The 17,254-nt window shown below is 40.9% G+C and overlaps 1 protein-coding gene across 1 annotated transcript in view; it reads left to right on the top strand.

Moving 5' to 3' along the window:
* Nucleotides 1–9,602: 9,602 nt before the first annotated feature.
* ALDH1A2 (aldehyde dehydrogenase 1 family member A2) overlaps nucleotides 9,603–17,254 on the top strand; it is a 52,228-nt gene continuing 44,576 nt past the window's right edge. Inside the window, exon 1 of the mRNA XM_059482394.1 lies at nucleotides 9,603–9,885. Within this exon, the coding sequence (XP_059338377.1) occupies nucleotides 9,769–9,885 (117 nt within the window). The 5' untranslated portion in view covers nucleotides 9,603–9,768. The remainder of the gene's footprint in view (nucleotides 9,886–17,254) is intronic.

Below are 17,254 nucleotides of genomic sequence, written 5' to 3'. Positions count from 1 at the left end.
AATAGCAGCTTGAAAACATTTACTCCACGCCACCGAGAAACAAACATATTACTCAGGACCTCAATTATCACAGCGGGCTGGAGTGTATGTTTGTTATGTCTGTGAGAGAATTCTTTCAGGGTAATGTATACATTAGAACTGAGGGAGGATGCTTGGGAGGATATTCATTACAGCAGGAATGAGATAAACCACTTCCTCTCTTACAGGAAAATGATAAATAAATAAAGAAACATGTTTATGGAAGCAATTTTTAGTTGTTTGTCTATAACGATTCCTTCTCTTGTGCAGATGCAAGTCTTGCTCACCTAATATATGTAGGTACCTCTGAGTTTTGTCTCATAGCAAGTATGAAGACATTAATGCTACTTTTCAACTAATAGTGGGGTAATAGCATGTCAGAGACAGAAATTTATACTCATTTGTTCAGACCACGTTGACTTCCTTATATGAATTTTCTGTCTTTGCAGGGTGGAGAACTGCAACAAAAGCATTTATTTCACATTTGATCCTATTAGATTTTTTTCAATACTTTATAAAAATCATATTTTTAATTCCATTAATAAGAACTTGGATGCAAAGTTAGACCAAAGGTTCTCCTCAGCTCTATAATGAGATTCAAGCAGGTGCTCTAAGAAAGTATTGAAAAACAGAGTACACGGGGGATGACTGCTCCCTTGGTAAATCCTTCCAGTTTTGACATGTGGCAATTCAAAGGCACTGCCTCACTTTCCAAAGAGAAAAGGGGGCAGCTCAGAACATTTGAATTCAGTTTCTCCTTTTCTTATACTTAGAAAGAGATTCTATGACATTTACCAAATCGAAAAAATATGTATGTAGCATTTTAAGAAAGACAAGTAAAGTGTAAATATAAACACCATGAAAGCTTTGGCTTTAATTGCTATCTATTTCATTAATCCTCTGTATAATTGCCTTTTAGTTGTATGCAATGGAACATCTGGTTGAAGAAGGGAAAGAAAATGCACTGTGATTACTGTTTTCTACTGTTCCCTCACCTGGGCCCTGCTCCCAGAGTCAGAATGAGAAGGCTACCAGCAGTGCCACCCATAAATATTGAAACTGTGTCATCTGAGGGAAGAAAATGAAGACATCTTCCAAAAATGGAAGTTATATAAGTAAGTAAGGAGCATACATATTAAATGTAGAACCACAAGAAAGGTCACCAAAAAGATTTTAAGGTTTTGCCAAGAATGTGAAAGTAAGATTCTAAATGTTTTCAAATTCTATTACCAGAGGAGTCGTGTGAGACTCTAAGTAAAGCTGTGGAGGATGGAAGCACAGAAGAAGCATTCAACATGGCTATGTCCACAGCTAAAAGAATTATTTGCCTTGCTAGATTTGGTGGGCTGGGTGTGAGCAACTGTTCTAAAATAAATTGTCATCAGGAAACACTTCAAGAGAAATTGATAAATTAACCAGTAACTAATTGCTGGAGCTGTGCAGTGTTTCCACCAAGGGGTTAAAATGCTCAGCTTCTCAAGTGCTTGTGTCAGTGGGTTGGTTTTCTGCTGATCCTGATCCTAATGTCAGCAAAACAGGCCATAGGAAATATACCACTGATCTGCTGGTGCTTCAGGAGAGTCCTTCAAAGGTGATCACAGGAGCTACAAAACTGTCAGTGTGACTTCTGTGCCAGGAAAATTAGATAAACTGCTGTAAAAAGTAAAATCAATAGACACACAGATAAAGCTGGTGCTCTGTAGAAGCATCAAATGGATTCTGTTAGGGGAGGTTATGCCTCACAAATCTGCTGGCATCCTTTAAAGACATCAAAAAGCACATTGATATTATTTTCATGCTTGAATGTGGGATCAGTGTAACCTTAGATTGCAAGACTAAAACTCTGGGGACTCTTACCCCCGAGGCAGTCTGGACTGAGCTATTTCTTCCCTTCACCTGGATTCAAGCAGAGCAGGAATTCACATGATGTATATAACCTAACCATTTTTATAGTAATCTTCACTCCTATAGAAATAGCAAAGTAGAGAATAATGCACATAGCTCCCACAGTTTAAATCCCACGGGTAACAATATATAGTGTACTGAATTTTTAATAGCACATTATTCAGAGTATCACATAAATTGTTATTACTGATGTAATAAAACCTAAACCAACACAGCTGGAGAGACCAAGGTTGTAAATACACCATATATTTTTTGTATTGTAATAATACGAGCCAAATTATTTTAAAGTTTGCTGATTTTAGTTGAATTAGACTAACTCTGTGAACCTCTAATTCAGGTCCCTGGTCAAATGCCTTTGCCTAATTTATATCTCAATTTTCATACAGAAACTGATGCATGGTATACAAGGGGCATTCTCTGTTTTACAGATTGGTTCTCCTGCTGGGGAGGTCAAAGAAAAAATTCAGGTGAGGAAGATCTTAACACACTGTAATTCAGCATTCTAAGTGTTTTAGTTTTTTAGTACATAAACCTTCTATTTCTTTATTTATTTTATTTCCTGATCATCCCTCTGTCTCTGCTGTAGTCCCTGGTGAAAAAGTGCTCAAGGTGAGAAATCTTTGCAATGGGCAGCTCAGGTTTAGCTAAGCCCACCTTGGAGAAGGGGCATGGCACACAAGGGGACTGCTTGAGAATTTGTTCTTTCTTCTCTGTGATCTCAGTGTCCAGATAAAACATTTCTGTCTGTATCATGAATATGAGATCAAACCCTTACCACATATGTGTACTTCAGGCTTTTTGCTCATAATCTTTAAGGCCTGACATGTATATGTCTGCTGTTGCTGACACTGATTTCAGGGAGAACTAAACTGCACTTTCTCTAAAGCAGGACCCAGGATTTTGCTTTGTTCTTGACTGGCTGGGCAGACCATTAGGCCTCAGTGCATAACTGGTGGTACTGCACACATACATGTTATGTATGGTTGTATAACTGATGATAGTAAATTTCAAAGCTTGTTGTATGTGTAACTCAGGTCCTGCCTGAGAGTTTCTGAGCCAGTTTAATCTCTCAGCAGCCGTGCTGGCACAGAGGGGCACAGATAACATTCCTCTGCAGAGGGCCCCGTGACAGGGCTGTCAGTGCTGGCACCCCGTGGAAGTGTCAGGGCAATGCTGGACAGATGCTTACGTGCTCCACTGTTATCAGCTGCACTGGGTGTGCTGCCCTCTCAGCCCTAGGAGGAGCTTAGCTAGTAGGTGATGGTATGGGCAAACCTTACTGAATGCATCCAGAGAATGACTGTTCCAGTATAAAAACAATTTTGCTTTTAAAGGATAGATCAATTTAGTACAGAGGAATGCCGTGTTTAAGCCAATTCCCTGCTCTTTTTTCCTGCATATTCACTTTTCTCATACAGCTTTGCTATTAAAAACAAAAGGCATCTTTGCTAAATATATTAATGCAGCATGAAGAAACATCCTAAAAAGTACATCCAGCGGATCCAATATATCCAAGTATATTGCAGGAATCTGAATCCTGTGTTTTCTTAACCTGAATGGGACATGTTATCAAAACCTTTCATCATTCTGCAGGGCACAGGGTCCCTGTAGCAGCCCTGACACTTATTAAGGCTACTTGTAGGGTTGTGAAGAGGAGGAGATCTGAGCCTACCTAACTGATAAAAGGAATGTAGCAGGAAAGCCAAAGATAATGACAGATTTGACTCTACTGACACACAAAAGTGAAGTTGTGCATTTGGGAAGTACAGGGAGCTAACTAGGAGAGTTGATTCATGGTTCTAAAATCTAATTTTCACTAGAAAAGTGACAGTGTTTCCTGTACCTGACTCACCAACCCAACTTCTTTCACCTGTCTCCCACTCTACTTGGGCCTCCAGGGGAGCCATCCAGCCACAATGTGCTGGAGATGAATATTCTGTTAGAGCTGCTACTCCCAGTGCTTTGTCCCCTCTCTCCCTCAACAAGAGCACTTGCTTGTTTCACTCCATACTCCACTCATCCTTTAATAGATGAGTTATCAGTCTGCCTGGTTTTCATTTTTTTCATCCCCTTTCATTCAGAATTATCCACATTTGATTGTTTAAATCCTCTGTCTTTCCAGATACAAGTTTTTCTTCTGGGATTACTTTTATGTATTAAATATTTAGAACATATGATACATTTATCTCATGCCCCTGTATAAGAATATTAGATTGGCAGGCCCAATTCCTTTGAAATTCCACAATCAAGACCTTTTAATAAAAAAAAAAGGTGTTCTGAGGTTCATAGCTGACCCTTTATAGGGTGTACTTGGGAGCAGACCCAGCAGCAATCTTTTGTTACTTCTGCATGGTATCTATGTTCATTAAGGTAATGAAGCTATTAATTGAATATGTAAGTTCAGGTAATTAAATACAAGACTTATTTCTTTAGTTTAAAGGGTAATAATAAAAAATTTAAACTTGCAAACTAGATCACACATTTAGTGATGATGAATGTGAGCAGGAAAGTGCAATATTCCAATATGAATTAGTTAATTGCATCCATTCATTAGGTGATATACATTAGCAGAAGGTCAATCCATTTGAGGCTCAATGTGTTTTACAAATAATAAATTTCAACAGGTAAATTGAAGAGAAATTCAAAACAAAGTTTTTTTTAATATATTCTAATTCAGAATAAAATCCCTACACCCAAGAACATGTTCCCTATAAGTTCACAATTACCAGCACATGCTCTTTGCAGCACTGCTGGGGTCACTCTGGCCAGTGAGGGACAGGTGACATTTCAGCTGCTGGCTTAAACTGAAATGCTAATTTTTAAAACTGACTCACTTATAAAGTAAGTCCAACATTGAACTTTTTCAAGCATTTTCTGCTTTATCACTCTCACTGAATTATGAATTATTGAAGCTTGCTTAAATCCCTAAATTTGCATTTCAGTTTTGGACTAAATTTACCAACAACTGGTAAATTTACCAACTGTATGTAGATCTCTGTTGCTTGAAGAAAGTATTCTGCACTTTAGGCCTCTTCCTTTTGCAAATTTTGTAAATTTACCATTTGTTAATTTTGCCAGCATTTAACAGTTCCACTGGATATGAAATGGCCAATATGACAGGTAAAAAAGCTGATCTGTTTGACTTTTTTTACCAAAAATGATCCATTTAACTAATTTTTAGTGAGAAAAGTGTTAAATCAAATTTTCTTCATTAGACATTTATGAATATTCAGTAATAAAATGGTTGTTCTTAATACCAGCATTTTTTGTGGTGTTAGAGGTAATGTAGAAATAAGGAAAGTAAAAGTAGATTTTATTCTGTTTATTTATAACTTAAGATATATCCAGGCTCAATTATTAATAAATTTATAATTTTAAAAGAATTTATTCACTGAGATACATGAAAAATTCTGAAATAATATTTTAGAGGCTCCTCACAGCATTGTGGGTGTTGCTTCACAGGTCATATTGCTTAGGTATATAATAATACATTTTTGCTTTCTGTGTATAATACACCTTTGTCTGGAGCAAGGACTGCTCCCATCCTGCACACAGCTCAAGGGCCATAATTCTTAAAGAGATTTCAACCAGTGAGCCTTTTGCAATGGTCAGGCATAGAGACATTTAGAGAAGTGATTCAATTAACCTAGAGGAAAAAAGTGCTATAATGTGTGATTTATGTTTGCAGATAAATTAAAATACAAGTATCTCCTGAAGAGCATTTGCTGCCCTCATGGTCGGTAATGAAAATAGCAGGCAATTAAAATAGAACACCTGAGGTTGAAGCTTTAATGTATAGATCAGAAAATGAAGTTCAGATTTCCTAAGTGGAAGGCTGAGCTGAAAAATAACTTAGGGGAAGTTTTTATTCAATCTCTACTTTTCTTCCAAAAGCAATTTATAAAGCACACAAAAAACAGGAAGAGAGATTTACTGAAGCAAGGGGCAAAGGGTACAGAGGAGTGGGATCTCTCAATCAATACTGAATTTGTATGAGGAACCAGGAATATCCTTGCTAAATGGTAGTGGAACAGCTGAGAGAAAAAGTTATATATATAAGAACTTATGGGTCATATTGAAATAATTTTGGGGTGGATTTTGCAGTTGATCTTGAGAGGAATCATTGGAAGTGTCTGATAGAGTGATGTGACTCAGTTCCTGTGTGTGTGTCAGTGCTTTCTGGAGCTCACTCAGGAGCAGAAGAAATGTTCATGGATTAGAAGTAGTGAGAATGAAGAGCTCTTGCTTGGAGCCTTGTTGGAGTTGCTGCATCCACTGACCATTTCAGTGGTGTGTTCCTGTGTGCTTGGGCACAGCTAAACTGCCCAAAAGATGTTTTGAGATACAAAGAGTTTCACCTCATCCTCTAGTTTTATCATTTCCTTTAGACAACACGTACACAGTAACATAGAGCAGAAAAGTACCAGTACTCTGACTGAGAAACCCAGGAATGCCTTTATTACATCTGTATTGTCTTCAGCATTGCAGCTTTGTCTTTTGTACCCTGTCTGGCCACCACAGGTCCAGATTCATTTAGATTGCTCCAAATAGAAAAAAAAAAAAAAAAACTCTCCAGGAACGATTTGGATGTTGGCTGCATACTAGCTTAAATACTAAGACTGAAGCAAGAAACAGAGTCACGTGATTGTTCTTCATTTTATTGATAACCATTTCATTACAAAGTGTGAAGACTTTGTCATTGCAATCTGAAAGAGAACATATTTGTTTCCTGATTTGCTGGTTAAGTAAAATTTTAATTAAAACCCAATCATGTGAGAGAAAAATAAGCCAGTCTGACTTGACAGTTGATTTAGTTTCACAAATTTACAAAAAAAAACCAAAAACCCCAAACCAAACCCCCCCCACAAGACCCCTAAAAAACCAAACTAGAAACTGCAGCACTGCAATAAGTAGTTTTCTGTTGTATGGAGGTATTTAGGGACCATTGGACTGAATCCTGAGTATTGTTTCTGTTCTTTATTTTCTTTTTTTTTGATTCATTTTTTCTTTCACAAATTAATTAATTTTCTTCCGTACTCATTGTTTTTACTGAGTTATTGTCCTAACATCCAAGGTAATCCCTTCCAGAGTAAATTATTTATTAAATGTTAAACATTTGCTTGCATGTTTTGAAGCTATGCCTTGATTTGCTGTCATAAAGTAACCAGTGTGGTGCTGAAGCCTGGAAGCAGCTCCCCAGGCTGGGACCATCAGTGTCCCCAAAATCTGTAAGATCTCATTCCTCACTCTGCTTGGTAGAGCTGCTCTTGTCCTTGGTGAGAGCCCACCTTGGCCTGGGCACCAAGGGCTGAGGCACTGGTTGTCTTCCCAGGTGGTGGAAGAGGAACTCCAGGCAGTCCATCGCCATCTGGAAGAGCAACAGGACACGAGTGCCACATCTGCGAGGGTGGCTGCACACCAGGAGCCTCTGGAATGGTAAGTGCAGTCCCATTCTCCATCTGGGAATGCCAACAAGCCCTTGGGCTAAAGGTCTCTGAGGGCTTTTGCAAAATGAATTGCTTTGAGATGTAAGAGGAATGTGGTTTGTACAGCAAGAAGTGGATGAAGGTCACTGAAGCAGCTCCAGATTATGTGGGTTTGAGCTGCATCTCCACACACACTGGAATCCCTTCTCACCAAAATCTCCTCAACTTTATTGATCTAGTAATGAAACTGTCATACAGTTTCCTCATTCCTGAAACTTGTTTAAATGTATTCTTTTTTTTTTTTTTGAAGGAGCACATCCCCACTCTGATTTATTTTAAAATAGCTTTTAGAAGGTGTCATCCTTGTGATGAAGTGTTAGGTCTGTGTTGCCAGTGTGCCATTAAAAATTGAATTTCTGACGTTTAAATGTCTCACTCATCCCAAGTGTCACAGTTTGACAGCTCTGCATGTCACATTACAGCAGAATATTATGAATCCATTTCCTCTGTCAGGTCAAAAAAAAAAAAAGACTGAAAATGAGAGAAAGCAAAATCTGCAGTCTTCTTCATTAGTGAGATGGAAATTTACAGAAATAGACATGTTAACCCTGAAATTACTTAACTGGCACTCTCTACCTTGTGCTGTCTGTCTGTGCCCAAGCAATCTTTGTTCTGTGCTCCTGTACAAACACCAAGAGAGTGCTGGGACAATCTTTTCAGTTGTCTGCAAACTTGTCAAACGTGGAGTGAGGGATATAAAGGGCATCAACAAACAAATAGTGTTACAAAATCAAAACATGGCCAGATCCCATTGTTTATTTTTGGCTATATCAATGAAAAGGTCGTGTGGTGTATTTCTTGTTGCTTTGTTTTGCCAACTTTAAACAGCTGTAGCTTTGGTGTCCTTTCTTTGTTCATCTATCTGGTATGTGATAACTTCAAAACATGACATCTGATCAGGTTCAAAACATTGGGAGTGTTTGCATCAGTAAGCAGAACTTCACTGATTTTTCCTAAAGTAATGAAAACGGCCTGAGCTTTCTATGTTTTCTGCCAACAAGGTGTGACCAGGGAGCGTGCAGGGCTTTGACAATAAATGTCTGATGTCCGTCAGCTCTTGGACTTGGCTCCATTTGGCCGCTGCCTTCCCAGTGATGGGCTGTACGGCACTGCCCAGCCTCTTCTCTTGCACGACGTGGCCTCCCGCTACGAGGGCCCCCCAAAGCTAACAGCTGGCATCAGGTGCCTGTTGCTTGAACAGATCACTCTGCCCTTTAAGCCCGTTCCTTTCGCAGAGAACTTTCAGGAAAAGCGCGGCCGCGCCGGGCCTGCCCTGCCCGTGAGGCGCCGCTCGCCGCGCGCTCTGTGGCGGCCGGCAGGGGGCAGCACGCGGCCGGCGATGGCGCCGTGGCGGCGGCAGGTGGGGCCCGCGCGGGGCCGCTCGGCACCGGGGCACGGCGGGGCGGCAGCGCCGAGGCTCGGGGCGCAGCCGCTCCGCCGCCAAAGGGAAAGAGGATCGGCCCGGGGAGCAGCGGCCGCGCTGCGGGCAGGGCTGGCGGGGACGCTCGGGGAGCGCCCGGGGGCGGGAGCGGGGCAGGCCGGGCGCGCGGCCGCCAGGTGAGGCGCGGAGCCCCCGGCCGGCAGGGCGGGCAGCCCGGGACAGCAGCGGGCGGCGGCGGCCGGACGGGGAGCGGGCACGGACACGCTGCCGCTCAGGCTGAGCCCTGCCCGTGCCCCCTCCGCGCCTCCCCGGGTCCCGCGAGGAGTCGCCCGCCCTGCCCCGTCGGCTCCGCGCCCGAGCGCAGCCGCCGGTCCGGGCCACCGTGTCCCGGCCCGGGCCACTGGTCACCTCGGCCCGGCAGGGCTTCCCCAGTGCAGCCCGGTGTCTCCCCCTCCGCCGCTACCCCGCCGCGGCCGGGGATCCCCAGCCTGTGTCGAGCTGCGGCTCCCCGCGGGATGCCCCGGGCGGAGCCGGAGCCGGGACTGGTCTCTCCTGGCCGCGGCGCCTCCCCGCCCGGCCCCGGAGCCGAGGGGGAACACGACGGTCCCGGTGCTCCGCTCCCCGCGGCCGTTCCCCGGTTCCGCTCCTCGGGCAGCGAGCCGCGAGCCGCGCCCGGGAGCTCCGGGCTCCCACGGGGTACCGGGAATCCCCCGGCCGGGACGGGCCGGGGGGGCCGGGGAGGCTGCGCCGCAGTGAGCGGGGCTGTGCCGCTCTCGCCCTAGGTAGGATGGACCTGCCCCCCTGCCTCTGCCCCCATGTCCAATAAGAAGAGACCCGGCTTGACACCTGCCTATATACAGAGGAGGAGAGCAACATCTTCAGCGCTGGGCTTTGGAGGGGGGGGACCAACCCAAAACACAACACAGCATCAGGGCAGAGCGGGGGGCTCGGTGGTGTTATAAAACCCCCCCCAAGACTATGACTTCCAGTAAAATTGAGATGCCAGGGGAGGTGAAGGCAGATCCTGCAGCTCTGATGGCATCTCTGCATCTGCTGCCTTCTCCCACTCTCAACCTTGAAATCAAATACACCAAGGTAAGTTGTGTTCGTTTGTTCTGGCAGAGAAATTCATGGTTTTCTCTCCAAAGGAGGGATTTTGCTTAAAATCAGTTTCATTCTGCCCTACCCAACGTGAGTGTAGAGATATTAAAAAAACAACTGCTAAAAGGCTGCCTTGGATCTGTAATAAAAGAAAAAGACTTTTAGCCCTGTAATCAAATGAAAAACCACAGGATAATAGAAAGCAAATTATATCTGGCTTTGCCACTTTTCTGAAAATGTGCTGTTTTCTACTGCGCCGTGGGGTTTATTTTCAGTGCAAAATCAGTAGTTCTCGGGTATGTTTTGGTGGCTTTTGATGTACTTCAGAGGACATTACTATACGTACCTGAGTATCTCAATCAGAAAAAAAACCCGTTTTGTTTCTTGAATTACCCTGTGTGCCCAAGGGACTCTTTTACATTTCCTGGAGGACTCTTAATACTACCGGGTTCTTACAGCACTGGAACAGGTCTCCACGAACTTCTGTGATTCTTGAATACACCCTTGAACAATATTGCGAGAGGGCATGTTTTCCTACAAACCTTTAAAGAGTGATTTTCATAGAGAGAGGGTTAAGAACAAACCCACTGTAGAAATGTAGAAAAATCTGCTGGGTTTTTGTGGTGTCTTATGAGACTAAATTGGTTTTGTTGATTAAAATGGGCTTTAAAAACAGTCATTTGTTTGTGAATGCATTATGCATTTTAAAATTCGTTTATATATTTTTAATCTTTGCATCTTCAGTATCTTTAAAGAATGTTTTAATTTCTGTTGGAGAGGTTTCAGATCTATTGTATAAACAGATTACAATGTGTCAGACTTTGTTTCTAATTACCAAGTAACTTAATAGGAAAATAAGCACATCAGCACTGGAAAAAGGTGATAACATTTTTATCTGCTGGAAATACAACTTCAGGAGCTTTAATGCTGATAGGAGACTCATTTTGGCTGATGTAGTGTAATTTTTTCTTCCATATCATCACTTCAAAAGCTTTTCATATTTTCTCTTTTTTTTAGTGAATGCCAAAATTAATTTGTCTTCTAATTTGTTACAGCAATTCCTTGTTCTAGAAGAATGTTTCAGAGGAAAGTCAACTATTTTAAATTTCCTTGCATTTTAATGCAAACTGCAGCATGCAAATCTAAAAATGCATATGGTTTCTTGGTCATAAATTCTTTTAATATAGTTAAATAAGTAAGGAATGCAATTATTGGATGCTCTGTAGTGCTACACCTCAGGAGCAATCATACTCTGCAAAGAGTATTTGGCATGAATTTTGTTCATTGCTGGTTTCAGTGTGAGCTGTGCTTCAGGAGGGTTTCGCGGGAAATACTTGGGAGTAGTATCACAGCCAGTTTGCATCATAAATGTACTTGCATTTCTCTGTCCTAAAACTGGAAAATTGTTTCTAAAAACCTTTGAAAAGGACAGCAGTCATCAGCAATCGTAGCTTTCTTTCTGTGAGAATGTACAGTGACCTTTAATAAATCAATACATAATTCCATCATCTCAGATCTAAAATGTTATACATTTTATACTAAGGGAACAATTAAAAGAAAGTTATTTCATCTCAATATTAAGCCAAAACCAGCAGCAATGTGTTTCTTCTAAGCTCGGATATCAGGTAACTCCTGGTTGCTTTTGAGAAAATTTTGGTTTAGGACAGGTATCAAATGTTTCACTTGGCATATCCTCTGTCTCTGTTTTTCTGTCTGTCTCGCTCTTTCCTCCTTTTTCTCTTTCTCTGCAGGAAATTCAAGTGATTTATAGATAATTGGAGTCTTCAGCTTGGAGTTTTGTCTTGGGTAGGACTTTTATCCTGGATCCACTTTCCCACCTATTACAAAGAAAAACAATCAAAAAATGAAATAATGGACTGTAACTTGATTCTTTATTTTGAGGGAGTGGTCACTTCATGTCCTAAATGACAAACAACTTCCATAAACAATAAATAACATTAGACTAAAGCACTTTAGCAAGGAAAAAAAAAAAAGAAAACAACCCCCGACCTTGTAAAATCAGACATCTGTAAGCATTCCTAGCAGTCTCTCTCCTGCTTGTTAGCTGGGAATTTTAAATACACAACCAGGACACAGAATTCTTGAACTCTTTATTACAGGTGTTTGTGAATGTGAAAACATAACATAACCATTTGGGAGTTAATTCTTTATGAAAAATAGAAGTATCTATGAATATTTAAACATAGTGAAAAAAATTTAAATATATTTTGCCAATTAAATTCTATTTCTGTAATTCTAAAGTTGGTAAATAGACAGGCTCTTTATGGTAGAACATGTTAAAATTCCAGGATTCCCTAAGTGAGTTTTGTTAAAGATTTGTAATATGTACTGGGAAAAAGAAAATTACTAATTAATCTTTTAATAACTGCATTACCCTTGGGTTCCTATGAAAATTACTTCCAGCTACATAGATGAAACAAATATCACCTGTGTAATTCTCATTTATTCGATTATTTAGCAGAATTATTAAAACTTGTGAAATATTACTCAGTAAGTTTATTGAAATAAGCAGAAGACTATATGTGAAGTCCTTCCGATCCATACACCTGACAGAGCACCCAGAGGCAATGCATGTTTGGATAAGTCAGAAAAATATGATTTAGTGATGAAAATTGCCCAGTGCTGTGGTTTTATGTAAGATGTGCAGCAGTAGCTATTGGGACTTCAGTATTGGAAGTCAGCCTATGCTGCTTTAGAAAAAGCAGTCATTAGAAATATTTTTCCCAGTTTTTTAATACCTTGGCACAGTCTGTGAAAAATAGTGTTGTAGATGTGTGTAATAAGAACTGGTGAGCAGGATGTGAACCAGACGTGCAGGTGAGTGTTCAAGCACACAGGGTTAAGTTTTGTGTGGCTGGCAAGGACTAGTACAAGAACTGCTACATTTGGGATTATCTCTCTTTTCACTGTGATGACTCTATAACTCTTTACTTTTTTTAACATTAGCATTTGGGGAGAGATTGCATCTGTAGAGTAGGGCATCTTGGAGTATTGCAGGGAATGAGGTTGTTCCCCAGCCCTGTGGCACAGCAAGCCCTCCTCAGGCTTGTCAGGAGCGTGCTGGCAGTGCTGTGCTCCATATGTAGGGGGCTCATAGGTAGGAAGGGGATCCAGTCCTCCCTCTGGGAATAAGTCACGCTTCTACAAAAGTCAGCTTTGTGTCAGAAACTTTCCCAGAATGGCTGTTCCAGAAATATCAGATGTGTGAGATAAGCAGTGGTGTGATGTCTGCTAAGGACATGTCATTGGCATGTTTAGGATGGGGAGCACAGCCCAGAGAACCTGACAGCTTCTGAGGGTGGTCAGTGGGTTTGCACTGTTACACTGATGCCTCTCTCTTTTAAACTTTTATGAAACTCCATTTTCCCTCCCAAGACTGTCTCCCAAGTACCTGACGGTGGATGTGGAATCAGCCCAGTGGACTGAGCCCTTTGCAGCATTTCCCTCCTGCTGTTTCCATTTGAGGAGCTAAAGGTGTTTCTGCAGGATGTGGCTGTCCTCTGTCCTTCCTTTGTTGTAGTCATGTTATAATGGCATAATCACATCTGCTTTACAAAATATTTTCGTTGTGGTTTTAATAAGTTGACTCTTTCAAGGACAGCCTGGTATAGAATGAGGAGCCCAGGGCTCTGTCCTGTTGTGGCTCTGTCACTACATCAGGTAGCTGAGTGAATAAACGTTCTCAGTTTGCGTCATGTTGAGCACACTAATCCAGATGGATGGTTTATGTTTTGATTCTTGCTTGCCAACTGATTTAAGTGTGAGCAAGAGCTGAAAAACTTCAGCATAAGGAAAAGCTGAAGAATTGTGGTTTTGAGAGCTTTTTAGAAAGAGGTGCCCTCAAGGGATGAAGTTACAGCGCAGTGGCAGTGAGGAGGCACATGAAACATTTCTCTATTAACAGCCTGTGATTTAGCTGACAACCATATCTTCTTTGTCCTGTCTAAATGGGTTTGCCTCTACCCTTACACCACAGGCTAAAATCTGTTCAGTTTATGCACACAGGCCAGGTAAACTACCCAGCACTGCAACAGAAAGCTGTATACAGGGGTTGTATGAAGTATAGGCAAACTGCTTCTGGGTAGATAAAAGATAACAAATACATCTCAAATTGTCATATGATAAGCATCTGAATTTGAAGTATTTTATTGCTAGGTTTCAGTATATTCATTCCCATTGCACTTCCTTGGCATTACCCTTTCCATTAAATTTCAGCACATGTTTTCCAGATTTTATCTAGATAAAATTCTAGACTGACATTACAATAGAAGGCAGGAAATCTATTTTATTTAGATTAATATGCAGAATCTTTGTTACTTTTTGAACAGAAGACAAGCTTTGGCAAAACTCAGGTAAGTGAGGCATATATGCACTTTCCCATCTGTCTTTCCCTGAATGAGCTACTTTGGTGCCTTTTGAAGTCAGATCCACTGAACAATGCCTGAAAAAAACAGCTTGGCTTTTGGTCACCTAGGTGAGCACAGTTCTTTTACAAAAGATGGGGCACAGTAAATTAGAGATGTTTACATGAAGAGTAGACAAATAGAACAGCTGCTTTACCCCTTTGTGGAACACTTCAGCCTCTGATGCTGACACTAGGGATGCTGCTCTTTATCATCACAAATCATGTTTCAGTGTGTATACTGTATGAGGATTTACTGTTGTTAAAATCTCCAGTTTGAATTCTCTTCCAGTGTATTCATACCTTATTTTTAGTATTACAGTCCATCAACTCAGATAGTGATCAGAGAATATTTATGCAATTCCTTCCAATTAGTAGCCTGAATGTGAGATTATTCTTTCCTCCCAAACCTTTATGGTCTTCTGCACAAACCCGGTTTACCCAAGTTTTGCATGAGGGCACAAGAAACAAGCGTAGCCTTACGTGTATCCAGTCCCTGCCTTTGCTTATTCCAGTACAGCCACAGCAGCCATGAGCCTTAAAAACACAGAAAGCACGAGGCTGAACTGGCCCCAGCTAGAGAACTGTGGCACTGAGGGTAACTATGGCAGCAGTGACCTCTTACTGTGCTGAATCTGCTGGATCTTCAGGGAAAATGCACCCTGGTTTAATGCACCAAGCTGTACAGTAATATATTGCTGACTCTGTCTGGTTGGTAGGATCGGATGATGCACCAAAAGACTTTCTCATTGATTTTCTCATTGCAAAAATGTTTAACACTTCAAGTATTCAAATGCAAAAGATCCATGTAATAATTTGCATAGCAAAACCAGAAGGCCAGTAATAATCAGAGCACTTGCTGACTTGAAAGGCAGATAAATTCATACCCCAGCTCTGAAGCAAGCAGAGCAGAAACTTGAATATGGATCCCTAATTTCTCATGGGGAATAATAGGTCCAAATTTTGCCAACTTTGCTTGTATTTGGGAAGAATTTCATGTATCTGCTGTTGGATAATTTACTTCTAAGTACTTATGAGGTCTCAGACATCAGCTTGATAGCCCAGTAGGTGGGACACTGTTGAAGGAAAAGTAGGTTTTGAGTCTTTGCTTCAAGAATAATCATGATGTTGGACAAGAGCAAGGAATAACACACACACTCGCACACTCTTTCATTCTGACCAAAAAAAAAAAATCCCTCAATAATTGTTTCATTTTGTCCTTCAGAAAGATTTCCCACAGAAGTTGACCAGTTCTGATGCATTTCCATATTACATTTCTATCTTGTAGATCTGCATTTTCTGATAAATACCACTGTCCAAAAATTCTTGATGCAGCTTGTCCACCTCCCTGTGGAGATGCAAAATTGTTCCCAGCAGATCTTAATGGGCTCTGCCAGTTTGATGTTACTCAGTGCCATAAACTGCCTGGAGGACCACACCATGAACCCACCAGATGCAGTTATTCTATTTTCTTTACAATGCATGTGAACATTTCCCTTCAGAGAGCTGTTCATGGACATTGCAAATTGTGGTACAGAAGTTGTCTGAACCCTTCCTTCCAAGAGCCTTGGCATTTCCTGCCTTTGGCAAATTTCATCTCCCTTGAGTTGCCCAAATGTCGTTTAACTTCAGCCCCAGTAATATTTTCTACAATACTCTGATTAGCCTGAACAGTTTTATCTACAAACTCTGTACCTTACTATTAATGATCTGCAAAGGCAGGTGAGCCAAGATATTGATTGCCAGTCACAGTAATGAAGGGGCACCTTGCTATTAACCTCTTCCCAGGGAGAATTATCCGTTTATTTTCAGTCTTTTTATCTTATCTCTTAACCACTTTTTAATCCATGGCAGGACTTTATCTTTCACCATATGGTTACTAACTTTCCTTAATAGCCTCTTGCTAAGGACTTTATCATCAAAAGCCTTTTTAAAGTCTAAATAAATTGTATCCACTGATTCATCTCAGCTTCTCATTTGACTAACTATCTTCCAAGAAATCTCACACATTTACAGAGATAAATGACAAAAGATGAGTTCAGTGGTCCATATCATAAATTCTTTGTCAGGTCTTGCATAAAGTCATATTTCTTCTTTTACAGTTTTGCAGCTATCTTTTGTAAGGCTGGACTGTGGCATTTCTCTATTTATTTTTTGAAAATTCTTTTATTCTCCCCAATTCTAAAAAAAAACCCCACAACTTTTTATCTGTTTGGGGTTTTTGTAGGAGTAGAACTCATTCCTTGAAACAAGTAACCAATATATCAAATCTAGTTCAGCTGAAAGAAGCAACAGACAAAAAAATTCAATTAAACAAAGACAAGATATAAGGAAGCTATGTAAATGTAATATAAGCACAGATATGTAGAGGTTTAAAAAATCTTGAGAAAGCTGCAGATTCAGAAAGCTTCAGAAAGTTCTATGCAGTTTTCTAGTGAGGAATCCTCAGACAAGGGAGAAGACATCTCTACCTAAAGCACAGAAAGTAAATGGATAGCTGTGTGAAGATTTACTACCAAGTACTATGCAGAGAATGATGAAGTCTAAACATTGATTGCCATCCAAGGGCTCAGTCATTCATTACTGTTATGTTAAGCAAATGAATTGCTGTTCAATCTGCATGTTCCTATCTGGTTTTCCCTGAAAGACAAGTTCCCTATTTCAGAATTTGTCCAAAACCATATTTCTATTCATGAGTCTTTTCTGTAAATAGCAATCTACCTTTGTGACATGAGTACAACACACTTCATTACTAAAAGTGTGATATGTGAAGCCACATCAAAGTGTTGCTGCAATAGCATTGCTGCAGTAGTCTCCCAAATGAAAAAAGAAAAAAGAACCTAATCCTTGATTACTTGGAGTCAGTGCCTTTCATGGAGAGCCTGGTGAACTATATTGGTGACTTGAAACATAACGCATTCCAGCTTTGTTGGACTGAAA

Source organism: Ammospiza nelsoni, chromosome 14 (assembly GCF_027579445.1).
Source record: "Ammospiza nelsoni isolate bAmmNel1 chromosome 14, bAmmNel1.pri, whole genome shotgun sequence".
Classification (NCBI taxonomy): domain Eukaryota; kingdom Metazoa; phylum Chordata; class Aves; order Passeriformes; family Passerellidae; genus Ammospiza; species Ammospiza nelsoni.
Note: the sequence above shows the minus strand (reverse complement) of the source record. Positions and strands in the feature narration are given on the sequence as shown.